At 39.7% G+C, this 18,592-nt stretch overlaps 1 protein-coding gene and 1 long non-coding RNA gene across 2 annotated transcripts in view; one reads left to right on the forward strand and one right to left on the reverse strand.

The window, feature by feature from the left end:
- The first annotated feature begins 2,630 nt into the window (after positions 1-2,630).
- LTV1 (LTV1 ribosome biogenesis factor) lies at positions 2,631-12,624 on the forward strand. The gene is made up of 11 exons (XM_072141366.1): positions 2,631-2,850; positions 3,589-3,720; positions 4,436-4,624; positions 6,687-6,771; positions 9,445-9,571; positions 9,676-9,919; positions 10,191-10,318; positions 10,800-10,942; positions 11,140-11,192; positions 11,301-11,501; positions 12,131-12,624. Exons 1-11 carry the CDS (start codon positions 2,848-2,850, stop codon positions 12,242-12,244), a joined length of 1,419 nt encoding a protein of 472 aa, XP_071997467.1. The 5' UTR covers positions 2,631-2,847; the 3' UTR covers positions 12,245-12,624.
- The window catches only part of LOC140121598 (uncharacterized), a 30,073-nt gene continuing 16,528 nt past the window's right edge, over positions 5,048-18,592 (reverse strand). The window contains exons 3-4 of the long non-coding RNA XR_011854135.1: positions 6,132-6,417; positions 5,048-5,323 (exon numbers count right to left, since the gene is read on the reverse strand). This is a non-coding gene — a long non-coding RNA (uncharacterized lncRNA). The remainder of the gene's footprint in view (positions 5,324-6,131; positions 6,418-18,592) is intronic.

Below are 18,592 nucleotides of genomic sequence, written 5' to 3' on the forward strand. Positions count from 1 at the left end.
GCAGTGGCCTCCCTTCACTAATAAAATGGCCAGCAGTGGCCTCCATTCACTAATAACATGTCCAGCAGCAGCCTTCCTCACTAATAACATGTCCAACAGTGGCCTCCCTTCACTAATAGCATGTCCAGCAGTGACCTCCCTTCTCTAATAACATGTCCAGCAGTGACCTCCCTTCACTAATAAAATGGCCAGCAGTGGCCTCCCTTCACTAATAACATGTCCAGCAGCAGCCTTCCTCACTAATAACATGTCCAACAGTGGCCTCCCTTCACTAATAGCATGTCCAGCAGTGGCCTCCCTTCACTAATAAAATGGCCAGCAGTGGCCTCCATTCACTAATAACATGTCCAGCAGCAGCCTTCCTCACTAATAACATGTCCAACAGTGGCCTCCCTTCACTAATAGCATGTCCAGCAGTGACCTCCCTTCTCTAATAACATGTCCAGCAGTGACCTCCCTTCACTAATAAAATGGCCAGCAGTGGCCTCCCTTCACTAATAACATGTCCAGCAGCAGCCTTCCTCACTAATAACATGTCCAACAGTGGCCTCCCTTCACTAATAGCATGTCCAGCAGTGGCCTCCCTTCACTAATAACATGTCCAGCAGTGGCCTCCCATCACTAATAACATGTCCAGCAGTGGCCTCCCCTCACTAATAACATGTCCACCAACGGCCTCCCCTCACTAATAACATGTCCACCAACGGCCTCCCCTCACTAATAACATGTCCACCAACGGCCTCCCTTCACTAATAACATGTCCAGCAGTGGCCTCCCTTCACTTATAAAATGCCCAGAAGAGGCCTCCCTTCGCTAACAACATGTCCAGCAGCGGCCTCCCTTCACTAGCTGCATGTCCCAGCAGCGGCCTCCCTTCACTAACAACATGTCCAGCAGTGACCTCCCCTTACTAATAACATGTCCAGCAGCAGCCTTCCTCACTAACAACATGTCCAACAGTGGCCTCCCTTCACTAATAACATGTCCAGCAGTGGCCTCCCTTCACTAATAAAATTTCTAATGCATCTCTCATACACACAACATTGCTATATACTGTACTGTGCACACAACTCTGCAGCATGCATCCCTCATATACAAAGTACTGCTATATACTGTATAGTACACACAGCTCGGCAGCATGCATCCCTCATATACACATACTGCTATATACTGTATAGTACACACAGCTCTGCAGCATGCATCCCTCATACACACATACTGCTATATACTGTATAGTACATACAGCTCGGCAGCATGCATCCCTCATACACAAAGTATTGCTATATACTGTATAGTACACACAGCTCTGCAGCATGCATCCCTCATACACAAAGTACTGCTATATATTGTATAGTACACACAGCTCGGCAGCATGCATCCCTCATACACACATACTGCTATATACTGTATAGTACATACAGCTCGGCAGCATGCATCCCTCATACACAAAGTATTGCTATATACTGTATAGTACACACAGCTCTGCAGCATGCATCCCTCATACACAAAGTACTGCTATATATTGTATAGTACACACAGCTCGGCAGCATGCATCCCTCATACACACATACTGCTATATACTGTATAGTACACACAGCTCGGCAGCATGCATCCCTCATACACACATACTGCTATATGCTGTATAGTACACACAGCTCGGTAGCATGCATCCCTCATACACACATACTGCTATATACTGTACACAGCTCTGCAGCATACATCCATCATGCACACAGTACTGCTATATACTCTATAGTGCACAAAGCTCTGCAGAATACATCCCTCATACACAGAGTACTGCTATATACTCTATAGTGCACAAAGCTCTGCAGAATACATCCCTCATACACACAGTACTGCCATATACTGTATAGTACATACAGCCCTGGAGTATGCATCCCTCATACACACAGTACTGCTATATACTGTATAGTACATACAGCTCTGCAGCATGCATCCCTCATACACACAGTACTGTTATATACTGTATAGTACATACAGCTCTGCAGCATGCATCCCTCAGAAACACAGTACTGCTATATACTGTATAGTACATACAGCACTGCAGCACGCATCCCTCATACACACAGTACTGCTATATACTGTATAGTACATACAGCTCTGCAGCATACATCCCTCATACACACAGCTCTGCAGCATGCATCCCTCATACACACAGTACTGCTATATACTGTATAGTACATACAGCTCTGCAGCATGCATCCCTCATACACACAGTACTGCTATATACTGTATAGTACATACAGCTCTGCAGCATGCATCCCTCATACACACAGTACTGCTATATACTGAATAGTACATACAGCTCTGCAGCATGCATCCCTCATACACACAGTACTGCTATATACTGTATAGTACATACAGCTCTGCAGCATGCATCCCTCATACACACAGTACTGCTATATACTGTACAGTACGCACAGCTCTGCAGCATGCATCCCTCATACACACAGTACTGCTATATATTGTATAGTACACACAGCTCTGCTATATAATGTACAATGCTCACAGTCCTCCTCTATCACGTCATATGTCTCTCTCCTTACACAAGTAACTGATCATCTGATCGTGACTTCATCAAAGGTCCTTGAGCAGCGGAAGAGCGTCACACGTCAGATGACTGGTCACATGCTCATGACATCATCATAGGTCCTTTTTGCTTAGGATCCAGTGTTTCTCTAACATGTGTCTAGTCGCATGTCCGTGACATCAGCAAAGGTCCTGTCTCCTCCTGGTTTGTAGCGGCGTGCATGGCGAGGAGACGTACGGTGCTGGATGGTAACCAGTGGCGCTGACTGATATCCGGCGGTGATTACATAGGACATTATGGTAGGTATTAGCTGCATGTGCTGGCTGCCGGGCGGACTTCCTGGTACCCGCTAGCTCATCCTGATACCAGTAATCCTGTATATACAGGGTTATACCAGACGTGATAGTGGTACCAGCCTGACCTTACGGGCAGTCTACTCCTGTGGTCACTCACCGCCTGGCATGTAAAATGTGGTGGCATTCACCTCCATGTGTAGTATCGGGTCGCTCGTTGCGTTTGAACTGAGTCTTGAATTGCAATTCTAACACAACACTGAGGTGCTTGGCGACTGCATACAAGTTCTCACTGAAATACATGTAATTAGGAAAACCGTGCAAAACACTGATTTGTTTCATGAATATGTGATTGTGCTGAGCCCCATTCATGTTGCACTTCAATTGTGTTTTAAACACCACAAGTGAAAGAGTTAATAACCCTTAACAGTCCCAAGCAGTGTGATCCGAAAAGTTGTATCTCCGTGCTCGGGTGTCTGTGCTTGGGGTTAATTTTTGTACCATTGTAAAAAAAAACATAATAAAGTACCATTTACCTGGGGCGGTGGCCCCCTGTCAGCGCTAGCCTCTATTGCTATACAGAGTGTCAGCTGGGACATCACAGCCCATGGAGGAGATAATTTATGTGTGATGTATATATTTGCTTTACTTTTTATCATAGCTCATGGAGGAGATGATTGTGTAATGTGTGTGGATGAGATGATTTTTGTGTGATGTATATATTTGCTTTCCTTTTTATTACAGCCTCACAGAAAGAAGAAACCCTTCATAGAAAAGAAGAAAGCGGTGACCTTCCACCTGGTTCACAGAAGTCAAAGGGATCCGCTAGCTGCTGATGAGACGGCTCCTCAGAGGGTCTTATTACCTGCTGACAAGGTATTGTGCTTTAGCTTTATGTTTCATTACAAAAATGTGTTACAATTGACTTCCATGCAGAGAAGGATATCTTCAGGACACATGACTGACCTCCAAGCTGATGACGTGAGTCACCCATAGCTCAGATACTCTGTGATTGTAGCCTCATATGACCACAGCCTGCCAGCCATTAAGCAGCAGCTACCATGAAGAGATGGACCCTCCATTATTTATCATACCTTTCACCCTGTACATAGAGGGTTGGTTTCATTGAGCAACAACTTTAAACCATTAGCTTATGGGCCAGTTCTTGCACAAATGGAACCATCTTAAGACTTTCCTGAATTCAGAAGCATGTGTCTTATGCAAGTGTTGACTTACCAGTCTAGTTGATAGGCAGTCTTCATTAGTGCATCTGAATAAGTCACATATCACACATGCGTTGCAAGTTCTTCACTGGTGCCCTCATTGGAGAGTTTGAGTCACCATTTTAACTGTATCAAAGTATAATGAAAATTTTATAGACCATATCCCTTTATATCCCCAAAGCAATTAACTGGTCAAATACACTAGCATAGGAGTTTTACTTTCTTTGAATTTCCCAGTCTATGATTTTGGATATGAAGGTAATTTTTAAATTTTTCTCACAGGTGAATAAGGAAATGGGTTGCCCAGTGGGCAGTTTTTAGTTACGCGAATACACAAATTAATGTATTTTTGTCCTTTTTTCTAACAGGTAGAGACAGAAAAGAGGAAAGCAGAGCAGAGGCAGTATGGGGTCTTCTTCGATGATGACTACAATTATTTGCAACACCTTAAAGAAACAGGACCTGTCGAACTTGTTCCTTCTGAAAGGCCTCGGGCACCAAGCCGGATCATTGTGACAGAGGATGGGATAGTAGAGGAGGTGGCTGAATCTCTCCAGGTATGCTCTCTATGCAAGCTGGGACTGTTATTGATGCAATATATGGATACATTTTCTTATTGCTACTTATCAAGCATACAATGCATTCAATGGATTCCATAATAACAGCTGCTGTAACAAAGTATGATGAGCATCTTACAGCTTTAGATATTAAAATGAGCCATTCCATGGTAAATCCCATCGACTTGTCCAATATGTCTTATTATGGTGTTGCCAGTTGGTATAAAGTTCCACATTGTTGCAGTCTAACTTTTTAGTCCAGTACTAACTGATCCACTGTAACTATAAAATTACTTAAAGTGGTTTTCCCACAAAAGAAAATTCTCAATCCCCTAGTGATGTTAACGCAATAAAGATCATTTTAACCCCTTACTTTACAACATTACTCAGTTTTATTACTGTATTATCCATCTAGTTCTGTGGGGTGGCAAACATTATCAGGTTACACTTTCATCTGGCTTGTCTATTAACACACTGACACATAGAAAGCGAGATGAGACAAATTAGAGACGCATGATGCCTATTACACATAAGCTGACAGACTTTTACACTGTGAGCACTGCTACATCTCACAGACATGTGCATGCCTCCTCCTTTCCCCAGATCACTTATCTCCTTTTAGTTTGTAGCCTCTTTCCTCACAATCTCCTGGCAGGTTGTGATCAGTGAGTGTTTCTGAGCATCGTGCAGGGGGCATGGCTACAGGCAAACAACAGAGACAGACAGACAAGTCAGAAATTACAGGGTTGTGTCTAGGGGCAACTGAACAGCAGGACTGATAGAGACAGGTTGGACTTATATCTGTGAAATTCTGCATTCTCTAATTCACTGTTATAATTTTCTTATCCTGAGTACATATAAGAAACTTGTCTTCGTGGGAATACCCCTGTGCGATCAGACAACCTAGGGTTAGAGGACCGTAGGGGGTCTGAAAAATATTTAAAAAGAAATAATAAAAAAATTTCAAATCACCCCCCTTTCCCTAGAACTGAAATAAATTGAAACAGTAAAAATGTTAGGTATCGGTGCATCCCAAAATGTCTGTTCTATCAAAATATAATGCATGTTTTTTTTTTCTGCGCTGTAACGAAAAATAACGCCAAAATGACTTTTTTTGTGATTTTGAAAATATACAGATTAAAAATTTTATATCCCCGTGATCATACCGACCAGAAGAATAAAGTCGACATGTCATTTGGGGCGCACAGTGAAAGCAGTAAAATCCAAGCCCACAACAAAAAGGCGCAAATGCATTTTTTGACTTAATTTGACATTTTCTTCCCACTTCCAAGTACACAGCATAGCATATTAAATACCGTCACTATGAAGTGCAATGTGTTACACAGAAAACAAGCCCTCATACAGCTCCTTACATGGAAAAATAAAATAAGTTAAGGATTTTTGAAGGTGGGGAGTGAAAAATGAAAATGCAAAACCAAAAAAGGGCCTGGTCATTAAGGGGTTATCTGAGAAAAATTCTTTTTCTTCAATTTCTCCACATACTTACATCTCCCCAAGCTGTTCACTCTCTAATCTCTCCTGAACCCTTCTTGGTCTTCTTAGACAAACTTGGAAAGGAGAAATGCTAAGGAGGTTGCAGTGATGGGGACAAAGCAATGTATTCAGGAATGCGGCTGCAGCTACACGATCTGTGCTTTAATCACTGCTGCTCAGTTTGTATTCATGCTGCAGAGTCTTCTCTTTATCTTCATGTGCTGTCTGTGGGAGACTTCATAGCTGCTAGTCTCCACTCACTGGTTCAACTGAAAATCTGAGCCTTCAGAGTGGGAAAACTGCAATACAATGTTATAAACAAGTCATATAATAGGCAGATACAGTGTAACTCTTTGTGTGCAAAGCTTCCCCTTCAAACATCTCGCTGACATGTCAGAGGGTTATTGATCCCTGGTCACTGTTACTATACATGTGCATAGTGTCACTAGCGACAGGTAGTTGTCACAAGGACAATGTCTTGTCTACAGAATCTGAAAATAATAAAATAATTATGCCAGAGTTATTTTCATATAAAGATTTACATTCAAATAATCTGCTTACTTTATAGGGTCCTTCTATAAACTTGCCGTCTTCAGTCTTTGCATCAGAATTTGAGGAAGATGTTGGGCTTTTAAATAAAGCGGCACCACGAGGTATTTATCCCTAACGTTACTTTTTTTTCAAAATCAGATATTTTTTATTAAGGTTTTTCATAAACAAACAAAGCATACTCAAAACTCCCTCCCCACCCCCCACCAGCCTTTACACACGGGTTACAGATGTTATACAATGTGAAATAACATATTCACCACGCAGGGTGAAAAGATCAGAAGAGAGGTCATCAATGAGATAATGGTACATGACAGATGACTCAACGTTACAGTTATATATGCATTATACATTAAACCCACTTCCCCCCCAATCCAGTTCTGTCCCTCAATAAAGTACCAGACACTAGTCCTGGTTCATCAAGCCAAGGGGCCCATAGCTTCTCAAACTTAACTGCTGTGTTACACCGCGTATAAACCGCTTATCCCTAACGTTACTTTTACCCCTTCCCGCACCTTGACGTAGAGTTACCTGACAACTTTAAAGTGTCACAGGTGACAGTGACACAAAGTTGCGATCGCGGCGTTGGCCACCGCAGCCAGTAACCTAGCAACCATCAAGGGACCTATCGAAGTGGTCCCTTTCTGCTGATCACTCTGTCTGTTGTGTACACAACGGCCAATCAGACAGCGATCATGTGGCAAGAGGAGGGCTACAGGCTACTTTCTCCTCACTCAGTGTTGTAAAGTGAAGAGAACGGAACCTGTGATTTTTTTTTTTTTTTTTTTTTTTTTTTAATTTTAACCACTTGATCACAGCTGGCCCCTCTGTGATCAGTTTAAAAAAAAAGACGAACAGTTTTGAACAGTGAGCGTTCATTCGTGTCTACCAGCAGCAGTTAGTGTCACTCCACATAAAGTGAGTAAGAATATGCCTCTTCAGCACTATATGTTCTGTGTCATTTTGTCCATGTTATACTCAGATACAGAATCGGCGGGTGAGGGAGGCTCAGAATTTGCTCTAATAGTAAAGAACCTCCTCGCAGGGTTCGGAAGGTCATAAATCAAGTTTTACCTGCACCTCCAGAAAGTAACAGGTTTCTCACAGCCTCCTATGTCCCCCAAGTACTTGACTTTACTGCTGTTCCAGGAGCCCAAGTACAAACAGCAGGGTTATCTGAAATTGGCCATTTCAAATTATTTTTTAAGATGACCTGCTGCACTTAATTGTTAAGCAAACCAACTTATATGCCCAGCAATTTTTAGAAATCAACCCCAATTCTTTTTATGCCAGGCAATTTAGATGGTATCCAACCACTAGAGAAGAAAGTGAAGAAAGGGACTATTGGTCTACAGATTTATTACTTCATACCCCCTTGTATGGATCAACGTAGCCCAGGGCTCGCTTTGAGGCCATCCAAAAATTGTTACATTTTTCAGATAATTCTCACTGACCCAATGACCCCAGTTTTGACAGACTGTATAAGATTCGTCCATTGATAAAATTTTTAAGCCAAAAATTCTCTTCCTTATACACCCCATAAAGAGAGATTGCAGTGGAGGAGTCCCTGGTGCATTTTAGGCATTTTAAAGCTTGGGCAATATTTGCCAGATATGGCATTAAAATGTGTGAGAAACAGGCTACACTCACACATTTCGTATTTATGAGGGAAGGGACAGTTAAATTCAACCCCCCGATTGTCCACCACCCTTAACAATACCAGGGAAGATGGTGTGGGACCTCCTGCTTCCAGTGTTTGACCAGGGGTACCATGTGTACACATAATTGGTACACAAGTGTGCCCTTGTTTCAGTTGCTGGCTGAGAAAAAAAACCCCACTGGTTTGAGGGTCAGTCTGCAAGAATCAGACTGGTTGGGGAGAGCAAGGCACTACACAGTGATGGGGTCCTCTTTTAAAATTTAGGGTCAACCATTCATGATGCCAGAAGCTCTTTTGTCCCTGTCTGCAGAAGAGCACGTCCACTAAGCATTTAGCATTCTAATAAATTTATGGGGGCAGTGGACATGTCTGACCAGATGCTCAAAGCGTGCAATGCCATGCGGAAATGTATGATATGGTACAAAAAGCTGGCAGTATATTTTATCCAAATAGCATTGTACAACTCCACTATCATCTTTAGGAGCACTGGTCACCAGGGAACATACCTGGAATACCAGGAAAAGATAAATAAATGTCTTCCCTTTGGTGACGATGCGGCAGAGGTAGGAGAAAGTTCTACCTCTGCTACTGCTGTCTGCAGAATTGTTCCTGGGCAGCACGTTCTTGGAATAGTGCCCCCCACTGCAAAAAAAAGTCACCTCCAGAAGAGATACTTTGACTTCTCCAAAAATGGCAAATGCAAAGACGCCACATATCAGTGCGACACGTGTCACACCCACCCTGGTCTTTATATAAAAAACTGCTTCCGCATTTATCACACATCTTGGGACTAATACATTTTTTAAATGTATTATTTTTTTTATTTGAATACTTTGAACCCCTAATCTCCTCCACCTCCATAATTCCCATTATACCTCCAAATGAATAACAAGTGAAAGACTAAGAATCCTTGCGGCATTCTATTATTTCCAGGACCTGCCATCCTTAGGATCTTTAAGAACAACCCCAGAGTCATTCATTATATATGCCTGTTCTATGGAAAGGTTCTTAATACTAATGGAAAAATCCTTTAAATCCCACTGGCTTAGGCTCTCTGTTCATTAATTATGGTTAATGTGACTCCAGCATGGAAAGTCTGACCTGTATTTCTTTGTAGGTCTATGTCTAGACTTGGATCCCGATATTGTGGCAGCTTTGGACGATGATTTTGATTTTGAAAACCCTGATAACCAGCTAGATGATGACTTCATATTACATGCAAATGATCCGACCACCATTGACAGGTATTGTTATCTATGTTTATAATGTTTCACATAAACTATATAATGATAGATTGGTGTTTGATCTGCGTTGTGTGGAATAGAAATAACTGAATTTTCAACTATAGAAATGAATATGGAGGAGATAACGAATGGGAAGATGTTGACACCGAGGAAGATGGAAGCGAAGAGGGCGACTTTGACTCAGATGGTCCTTTTTCAGAAGAAGGTGGTGAAGGAGGAGATGGTTCCATGAAAGAGTTTATGTTCATGCAAGAAGAGACAAAGAGTCGCTTCTCCCAGTATTCTATGTCTTCCTCTGTCATGCGAAGAAATGAGCAGCTTACATTACTGGATGAGCGCTTTGAAAAGGTACAAAATGCACTGGCTGCGTAATATGGCTTATGGTCTATAATGTGTTTCTCACACATTTGGTTTTCACTAATATACTGTCCTTTAGATTTTAATTTGTGCATTCAGGTGTCTGTGTTTCTTCACTGACAAGTATAGGACATAATACATCAAAAATCAATGGAGGAATTTACGCAAAAAAACCCAAAACGCATTGATAATCACGATTGGTGTGTGTCCTCTCTGTGGTTTATGAATAAGGTCTTATAATGTTGTTTTCACTGTTTAACAGTTTTACGAGCAATTTGACGATGATGAAATTGGTGCCTTAGATAACACAGAACTGGAAGGATTCATCCGTGTAGATAGCAACCGCCTTCAGGATGTTGTAGAAGACTACTTCAAGGAGAAGGCTAAAGAGTAAGTTAGATATATTGGGGCACATTTATCAAGCTGTCTGAAAGTCAGAATATTTCTAGTTGCCCATGGCATCCAATCACAGCTCCCCTTTTAAATATTCGTGAGCAATGGTAAAATGAAAGCTGAGCTGTGACTGGTTAAATCTGCCCCATTGTGTTTATATCAGATTGTCCATTTCACCAAATTACCATTACATGGATTTGTTCTATGTTATTTGTATAACCACATCCTTTCTACTGTGACCCGTAAAAAAATTTTCATCAGTTTTACTATAGGGTGTGTCGCTCATGGTTTATTACACCAATGTTATGTAGATGGCAGTGTAGAGTACAATAAAAAAATATGACCCAAGGTTTTCTTTGACTTAATGACTTTTTTTTAATGAGTGTTTCCCTTTGTCTTTTATACTTAGAGTAATAATGCAAGGTATGAGGAGCACCAGAATATTTGTAATAAGTGAAATACATTGTTGTTTCTGCAGATGTGTGAAACTGAACGCCCTGGAGCATGCACCTGAGTTGGGTTTAATCGAGGAAGATGAAGAGGCAGAGGAGGAGGAGGAAGAAATGCAGACTATTGTTATAGAAGAGCCCAAGGAAAAGTGGGACTGTGAATCTATCTTGAGTATGTATACACTTCTTTTATTTTTAGTCCTTTGTGCCAAACTGCAGCGGCAGTTGCATCTGTGGGTCGATTTTGACGCACTGATACAGTAAAAACAGGCACATTGATGTAACATTTACCGTTTTTTTTCTGGGCTTGGTAGACTCTTTAGTTGCAAGATTTCATATGGTAACTGTTTGTTTATTGTCCCCTAACAGGCACGTATTCAAATCTGTATAATCACCCTCAACTCATCAAGGATCCACCAAAGGTAACTTTTTTAAATTTATCATTATTATTAAAAACTTTACACCCATGGCTGTATGACGGGCAAGCATAAGTGCTTTACATAAAGAAATGTTTACATATGTGTTGTTAGGCAAAGACCATAATAGTATCTGTCAAAACTGGCATCCCACTGGGAGTCCTTCCTGAAAGAGGGCTTACAGCAAAGCAAGTAGAACGAATGGAAATGATTAATGGTGGAGACTTGCCCAAGGTGTCAACCCAGCCACGAAGCAAACACGAATCCACAGAGGAACGAAAATCAAGGAAACAAGCAATAAAGGAAGAACGCAAGGTCAGCACCTCATCCCTTATGTTTTAAGGATCTAACTGCACACAAACTTTGTAAACCACTTGTCTTTATTGGAAAATTATTGGCAGATAAATTAGCTTTTGTAGGATGTTGGTCATAGCTCTTGGTATCAGATTACATTTACTGTTAAATCTTTTCTTTGTCCTTGTTCAATACATTTAATATATTCTTTGAGTGGAAAACATAAAATAATCTTTGACACTCATCATAATTTTAAAGTTCTAATCTTAACAATAAAATACAGAGCGAGTGCAAAGCCAAATTGTCAGACAGTTACATTAGAGAACAGATACCAGGTGAAGCAGCACAAGTAACACAGAACATAGTATAAATGATGTTTTACATAAGCTTAGATGTAGATCAAGGCAGTGGACACCGGAAAAATGCTATCTGGGTTTAATCCTACTGACAGGAAAGCGGATGTCTGATCCACGATGACTAAAATTATTAAATTAGTGCTTTGTAATATTTCCCAAAGCAGAACCTTGTCATAACTGTATTTAGTATTTTTGTTAGGTTTTTTTGCAGTCTTTGCAGTTTTATTTGCTGTAGAGGTGGTAAACTCTATCTTTTCCCCTTTTTTTTATTTTTTTTTTTTGTATTCCCTCCAGGAACGAAGAGTGGAGAAGAAGGCCAATAAACAGGCCTTTAAAATGGAGAAGAGCAGACAGGAGAAGGAGCAACTGAATTTAAAGCGGAACCTTCAAGGACTCAAGTTATCATGAGATATTGAAAAGAAGTTTTATTGACAGACAAAAGCTCCACGTGCACATATAGGTAGTGTGCAGGACACTACAACATCAAGAAAATGCTATGCTCCAGCAATTTAGTGTGAAAATTTCATTCACCAGACGTTTGTTGCAGGACTTTATTGAAGAACAAACAGATATTACATTGCACACTGTGCAGATAACATGAATAGTATTTATCTATATGACCTCTGCTTTAGGATCTGGTACTAATAGTTATGGCTGAGATTGCAATATCCTATGTACTCGTCCTGCATTGTAAATAAGGAGGCCAGAATATATGGTCAATGTGTAGTTCTTAGACTCTGGAATTTATTAATACCTTGACCTATTAAATAATATTTTGGAAATCTAAACGTGTGTTTATCTATATGTATAGATATTATAATTTTTTTGCCGAAATATGTGTTTAGAAGTTTACTCCAACATGTTTATTTCATGAGTGGAGTAGGCTCTCTCTAATGACAAAAATGGTGCTCTCTTCAGGCATGTCACTCCTGCCATTCCATTATATATCCCTATCCTCTGTGCACGTTTTTTTTTTCTTGTAATTTCTTTACGACATGATCTAGGAATAAATAACAATGTACACTTAAAAAAAAACTATAAACACAAAACACTTGATTTTGCTCCCATTTCTCTTGAGCTAAATACAAAGATCCTGAGGCCCAATGTTGTGCCATTTATTCAAGATCACCACCTCATGTTGCAGCATGATAATGCCTAGCCCCATGTTGCTGTACACAATTCCTTGAAGCGGAAAACCTCAATTCTTAAATAACCTTGATACTTCCTGGATGTGTCACCTATTGAGCATGTTTGGATTGGGATAAGACTGTGCGTTCCAGTTCCTATCACTATATAGTAACATCACAGAGCCATTGAAACAGAAGCAATTTGTCCCAATTGCACATTGTTTCAACTCTAAACAATGCAAAATACCTGGTGTATGTTACCAGTCGTTTTAGATAAATGTATGGGGCTTATTTACAAAGGGTCCCACGGCCGCATTTCCGTTGGGTTTTCCAACGTTTTCTGGGGTCGCGCCAGGGGACAGGGATTTAGAAGGGGATTGTGTTGCACACGAACGGATTTTGGCACATCAGCGCCGGCTTTCATTCGACAGATATTGGTGGGCGGGCCATGGGACGATCCGGCTGATTCGGCACAACTTTAAAATTGTGTCGCAAGCCATGCACTTACATGCTTTTTTTTTTTTTTTTGTGTATGTATCCGGCTCATTAGCTTAAGCATATGGGTTACATACAGGTGATGCCCATTTTTACTGCCGCAAAAAAGGGAAATAATGATGTAAAAATCCACAAGGATGCAGAAGAAAATTTACATGCATTGTTAACAATTCACAGCGTTGCGTACACAGATTTAGACACATTTGTGAATGATCTTTGAATTTGGCTTGTGAAAAATGTGAGCAACAACAGAATTGTTTTTTATTTTAACTGCATGGAAAGTGAAGGGAATAAAATCTGTTTCCATTATTAGACCTATTTTTTTTTTTCTATGGAGCCACCTGTGTCCTAACCAAATACATATATGTAATTCCGTTGCTTACACAATGCCAGGGGTTGTGACAGATGCCATTTTTTAGCCCATAGATTCTTTACATGTTACTGATCCATAAGCTGTACCATTCTACTTTGCAGATAGGGCTCAGCACTGAAATAATAGAGGAAGGAAAGCAGAATGTTGAAGGACTGATGGTAGATATGAAGAACTTATATTATTACACAATATTGAAGAAAGTTATTTAAAATATGCTGTTTATCAGGAGGCGCTCAGGTATAAGTCAGGTGACTTATAGCCGTTTAAACTGTTAGCCGTATTTTAATTTATGCAGGTCTGCACTGTCAGTCCCACCCAAAAAGCTTGGAGAGCTGACGCCACCTCTCTCCAAGCTCTTCGGGTGGGAGCAGGCGGTACTATAATACGGCTAACGGCTAAAATACAGGTGACGTAAGATTGAGCTTATTGCATATTTTTAAAAACTCTTTAATATTGATGGTAGATGTTCTTTACATACATGGCCAAACTCTGGTTATTATTGGGTCATATGGAAATAATGATGGCAAAATATATGTGTAGTTTTATGATAATTGTGGAATGGAATTCATATATGGAACAAATTAATAATAAAATGGGCTGTATTATAAGCTATAAGAACCACACCATTATAATGGTCCACACACTAGTAACGGAAGCAAACTGTTGTGGGTTATTTTTATCTTTTTTCAGCACTAGATGGCAATGTGACACAAACATTGAGAATGTTAAAAAAAATTAGATCATAGGTTTAAGCTGTAAAGTTGCATTTAATGAGCCCTGGTTTCATACATTTACTGGACCATTAGTGTAGTAACAAACATTAACCTTTAATTGACAGATATTTAGGAGTATACTTAAAAGAATAGTTGTATGTCTGAAGTGGACCCATCCTTTCAGCAAACAACGTAAGCACATTAAAAAATATTTTCTGGGCATTATATGATTTCTAATCTGAAGTTATTAGCAGTTTCCTTCAGTAGGCTGAATCCCTAAACTTCAGTTGGAAAAGAGCTGGCAGATTGATACTAGCCGCCGTGATGTCTCCCATACAATACACACAGAAAATACTAGCTCCATAAGTGAATTTTATTAAGAAGCACAGTTTCATTTGAAAGCAGACCCACATTATGGAATATTATATGAAAAAAAGGGGACCATTTTATATACACAATTAATAAGCACTATATATTTCTTATTACTTGTGGGTGTTTTATATAGAAAATTAATTCAATAGGAGGGCAACCATAAATATTTAATTAAGGCGTCACAGTATAAAAATAAATCATATGGCTATAAATAAATCATTTGGTTAGCAAATTCTGCAGCAGTCGCTTACAAAGTGCTAAAGATCTGCCTTTCGAATGAGGATCAGATGCATCTGGGGATTGCCCTCAATTATTCCTGGAGTCAGCATTTTTTTGATTTGGGTGCAAATGTTTTTTTTCAATATTCCTCTGGTGAAAAATGGGTGCCGGACTGACGGTGATGAAAAAGTTTTGGGTGATACATATAGGTATACCCAAACTTGTTTCTAGAATCCAGTACATGTCAAAGAATATTAAATGCTGCCTCTAAGAAGAATAATTGTCCCACGGATAAAATGCCCTCATATGACTCTGCAAACTGAAAATTCCAAAAATATATGACTTGTGGAAGATGGGGAAATGCAAAAAACTGAAAAACAAAGCTGCAATGTCAGCAAGGAGGTGGTGGAGTCATATTTTGGGCCAGAATCATGGGGTGAGTGGGTAGGCCCCTTTACGGTTCCTAAACGTGTAAAAATTACCTTCCATGGTACAAAAAGAAGAATTGTGCCTTCCAGAGCAAAATCATCTCCATGCATGACCATGCATCTCATGCTGCATAGAATACCTCTGTGTAAGTGTCCACCATCTTCCCCTGACCTCAACCCTATAGAGAACCTTTGGAGTATCATCAAGCAAAAGATCTATGAGGGTGGGAGGCAGTTCACATCAAAACCGCAGCTCTTGGAGGTGATTCTGACATCATGCAAAGAAATTCAAGTATAGAATATCCAAAAACTCACAAGTTCAATTGATGCAAGAATTGTGAAGGTGATATCAAAGAAGGGTCCTATGTTAACACGTAACTTTTCCTGTTAGTATGTTTTGGATTAAAATATGTTTTGATTTCAGTGAATATGACTTCCTAATAATGCAAATTCAACAAATTACCATTTTCAGTCCTTTACAACCTATAAAATGTTTTGAAACTCTTTTGTGCATCATAATTTTGATAGGTTATCATTGGGAGGCTTGATCAATAAAAATCGAGGTACACTCTAACGGGTGATGACTTTTATTATACTGACTGTCATTTGCATCAACCATTTTCAGAAAATCTGAGATAAATATTATTAGCTTAATAATTTGGAACATGGTGAGAATAAGCGTCCTTTAAATTTATTGTTGCCATGAGGACAAAAACTTTGCTTGACCAACCTCCAGTCTAAAATGCAACCTTGCAGGATGTTGGCAGAGGAAGTATATGCTCTCTTTAGGATGAAATATGATTTCTTTTCCATAGGATCTCTAAGCAAAGATGTCTCCTCTAAAGGAAAAAAACATTTCCTAGATAAGCGGGCTACCATAGATCTACTTGGTTATTGTATCATAATGGTGATAAAAAGCCTATTCTTACCATACATTTATCCCTTAAAGGAATACTATCATCAGGAATCTACTTACCTGTGCAGTTGCTAAGCCAAACCTCTGACTCTTCAATGTCCCTAACTCCGATTCCGAATCTGAAATACATGGGGCATGTTAAAAGAAGACCTACCATCAGGAATCTACCCATTAAGGTAGATCTGATAGGATGTTAGTAAAAACCTACTAAGCCCTAAATTACCTTTTGCTAATTCTATAACACTTTCTAACCTGAACTACACCTTCTCTAATTAATATGCTAATTTTTAGCAGAGGCTACTGGGTGTGGAGTCACCTTTGCTCCCACAGCCTAGGGAGGCTTCTCTACACCCCAGTTGCCTCTGCCAAAAATTAGCATATTCTTTAGAGAAAGTGTAGTTCAGGTTCAAGTGATAGAATTATCAAAAGGTAATTTAGGGCTTAGGATGTTAGTGAAAACCTTAATAGTTAGATTTCTAGTTTTTTTTAGGGAAGTTGAAGAGTCGGTGGTTTGACTTACCAACTCCACAGCCCTACTCACTGCGCACATAGTGCTAGAGTGATCAGTAGGACATAACAAAGCAATACGTTGGAAGAAACTGGTTTATCTTTAAAGGAAATCTACCACCAGGATGAAATATTGTGAACCAAGCACACTGACATACTGGTGTGTGCCCCCTATGGCAGGATCCACTTTGTTTTTGACTCCTTATGCTCATGTTCTTGCAAAAAAAAGCTTTAAAAATGATGCAAGCAAGTTTGAGGGGCTCCGGGCTCCATAGCTATTAATTGATCCTGGAGCCCCTCAGGTTCATTTCAATAATTTTAAAGCTTTTTCTATGAAAACAAAGGCATAAGAAGTTAAAAGAAGTGGATTCTGCCAGAGGGGGAATACACCAGTATGTCAGTGTGCTTGGTTTACAATCCTTCATCGTGGTGGTACTTGTCCTTTAAAAGATAAAATCAAAGATTCTGAAAAAAATTATTATTCATTCAGAATTCTACAGATTTGTGTAAAAACAGTTTTTTCTTTTGAGGGTAATATTTAATTTTTACTGATACTTTTACTGATGTTTTTACTGATGCCATTTTGCAATAATACAAGTATGATCAGAGTAAACCCTTGATAAACCACTGAAGACAGTTTCCCTGTTTAATAAAATGTGCACTATTTCCCCCACTATAAATATCACCTCTATCTTGCTCTGTTTATATTTAACATGATGTATATATAAGCTCCTTTAAATACTCACAATGGGTGAAGTCATATGTAACCAACACTTGCTTTGTTTCAGCCGCTCTGCCCTAAAGTCAATCATAATAAGAGGTCAAGTTGACAAAGAAAATAAGTTGCCTGAATTGTGTGAGAGAATAATATATGCCTTTCTCCTTGCCAACCCTGTCGTTTTTATGTGTTTAAATGATTTCTGCCCTTAAGTTATAATTGCATCAGCCTTATTTGTCAGTGCAATGTTCATACTTCTTATTTTCATCAAATCCCAGGCATAGACTAAACTAGATATCAGTGAGAGAGAAACAAATCATTGCATGAACACTACTGAAGGTTCTTTCAAAATTGGTGGAAAAATATGTATACTTCTTTCAAATCCCTTTTTAAGATCTGTAATCCCTATATACTGCTTCTCATTAGCAAAACTTTAGACTCTAGAAGGTACCTCCATTCCTGTAGGAGGAGATATGTTCTATAAATAATTATTGATTATGATGGGACCTTCTGTCCGCTTTTGTCCAGCAGCTTTAGGAAGTATTTCTGCTACCAATGTAAGGCCCAGTTCACACCTATGTTGGCGATTTACGTGATTAAAGGGGTATTCTGGGAATATGAACCTCTGATACAAACCCCCAAAATGCTATTAATAAATGTATACAACAAAATTAGAGGTCACTAATCCCAAATAGAGCTTAAATAGTTTGCTTTTATGATTCCCCAAATTTTATGGCTTTCTAAAGAAGGCAGAGCTCCAACTCTCTAACTCCAACTCCCATGATCCCTCAGTTCTCAGTAACATCTCCCACCTTTTAGGCTTTAATGCCAGTGAAGATCTAACAGACGGTCCTGCTCTGTTATCACAGTAATGATGGTTATAACTGC

The sequence above is a fragment of the Engystomops pustulosus genome, chromosome 3 (genome assembly GCF_040894005.1).
Source record: "Engystomops pustulosus chromosome 3, aEngPut4.maternal, whole genome shotgun sequence".
Taxonomy (NCBI): Eukaryota; Metazoa; Chordata; class Amphibia; order Anura; family Leptodactylidae; genus Engystomops; species Engystomops pustulosus.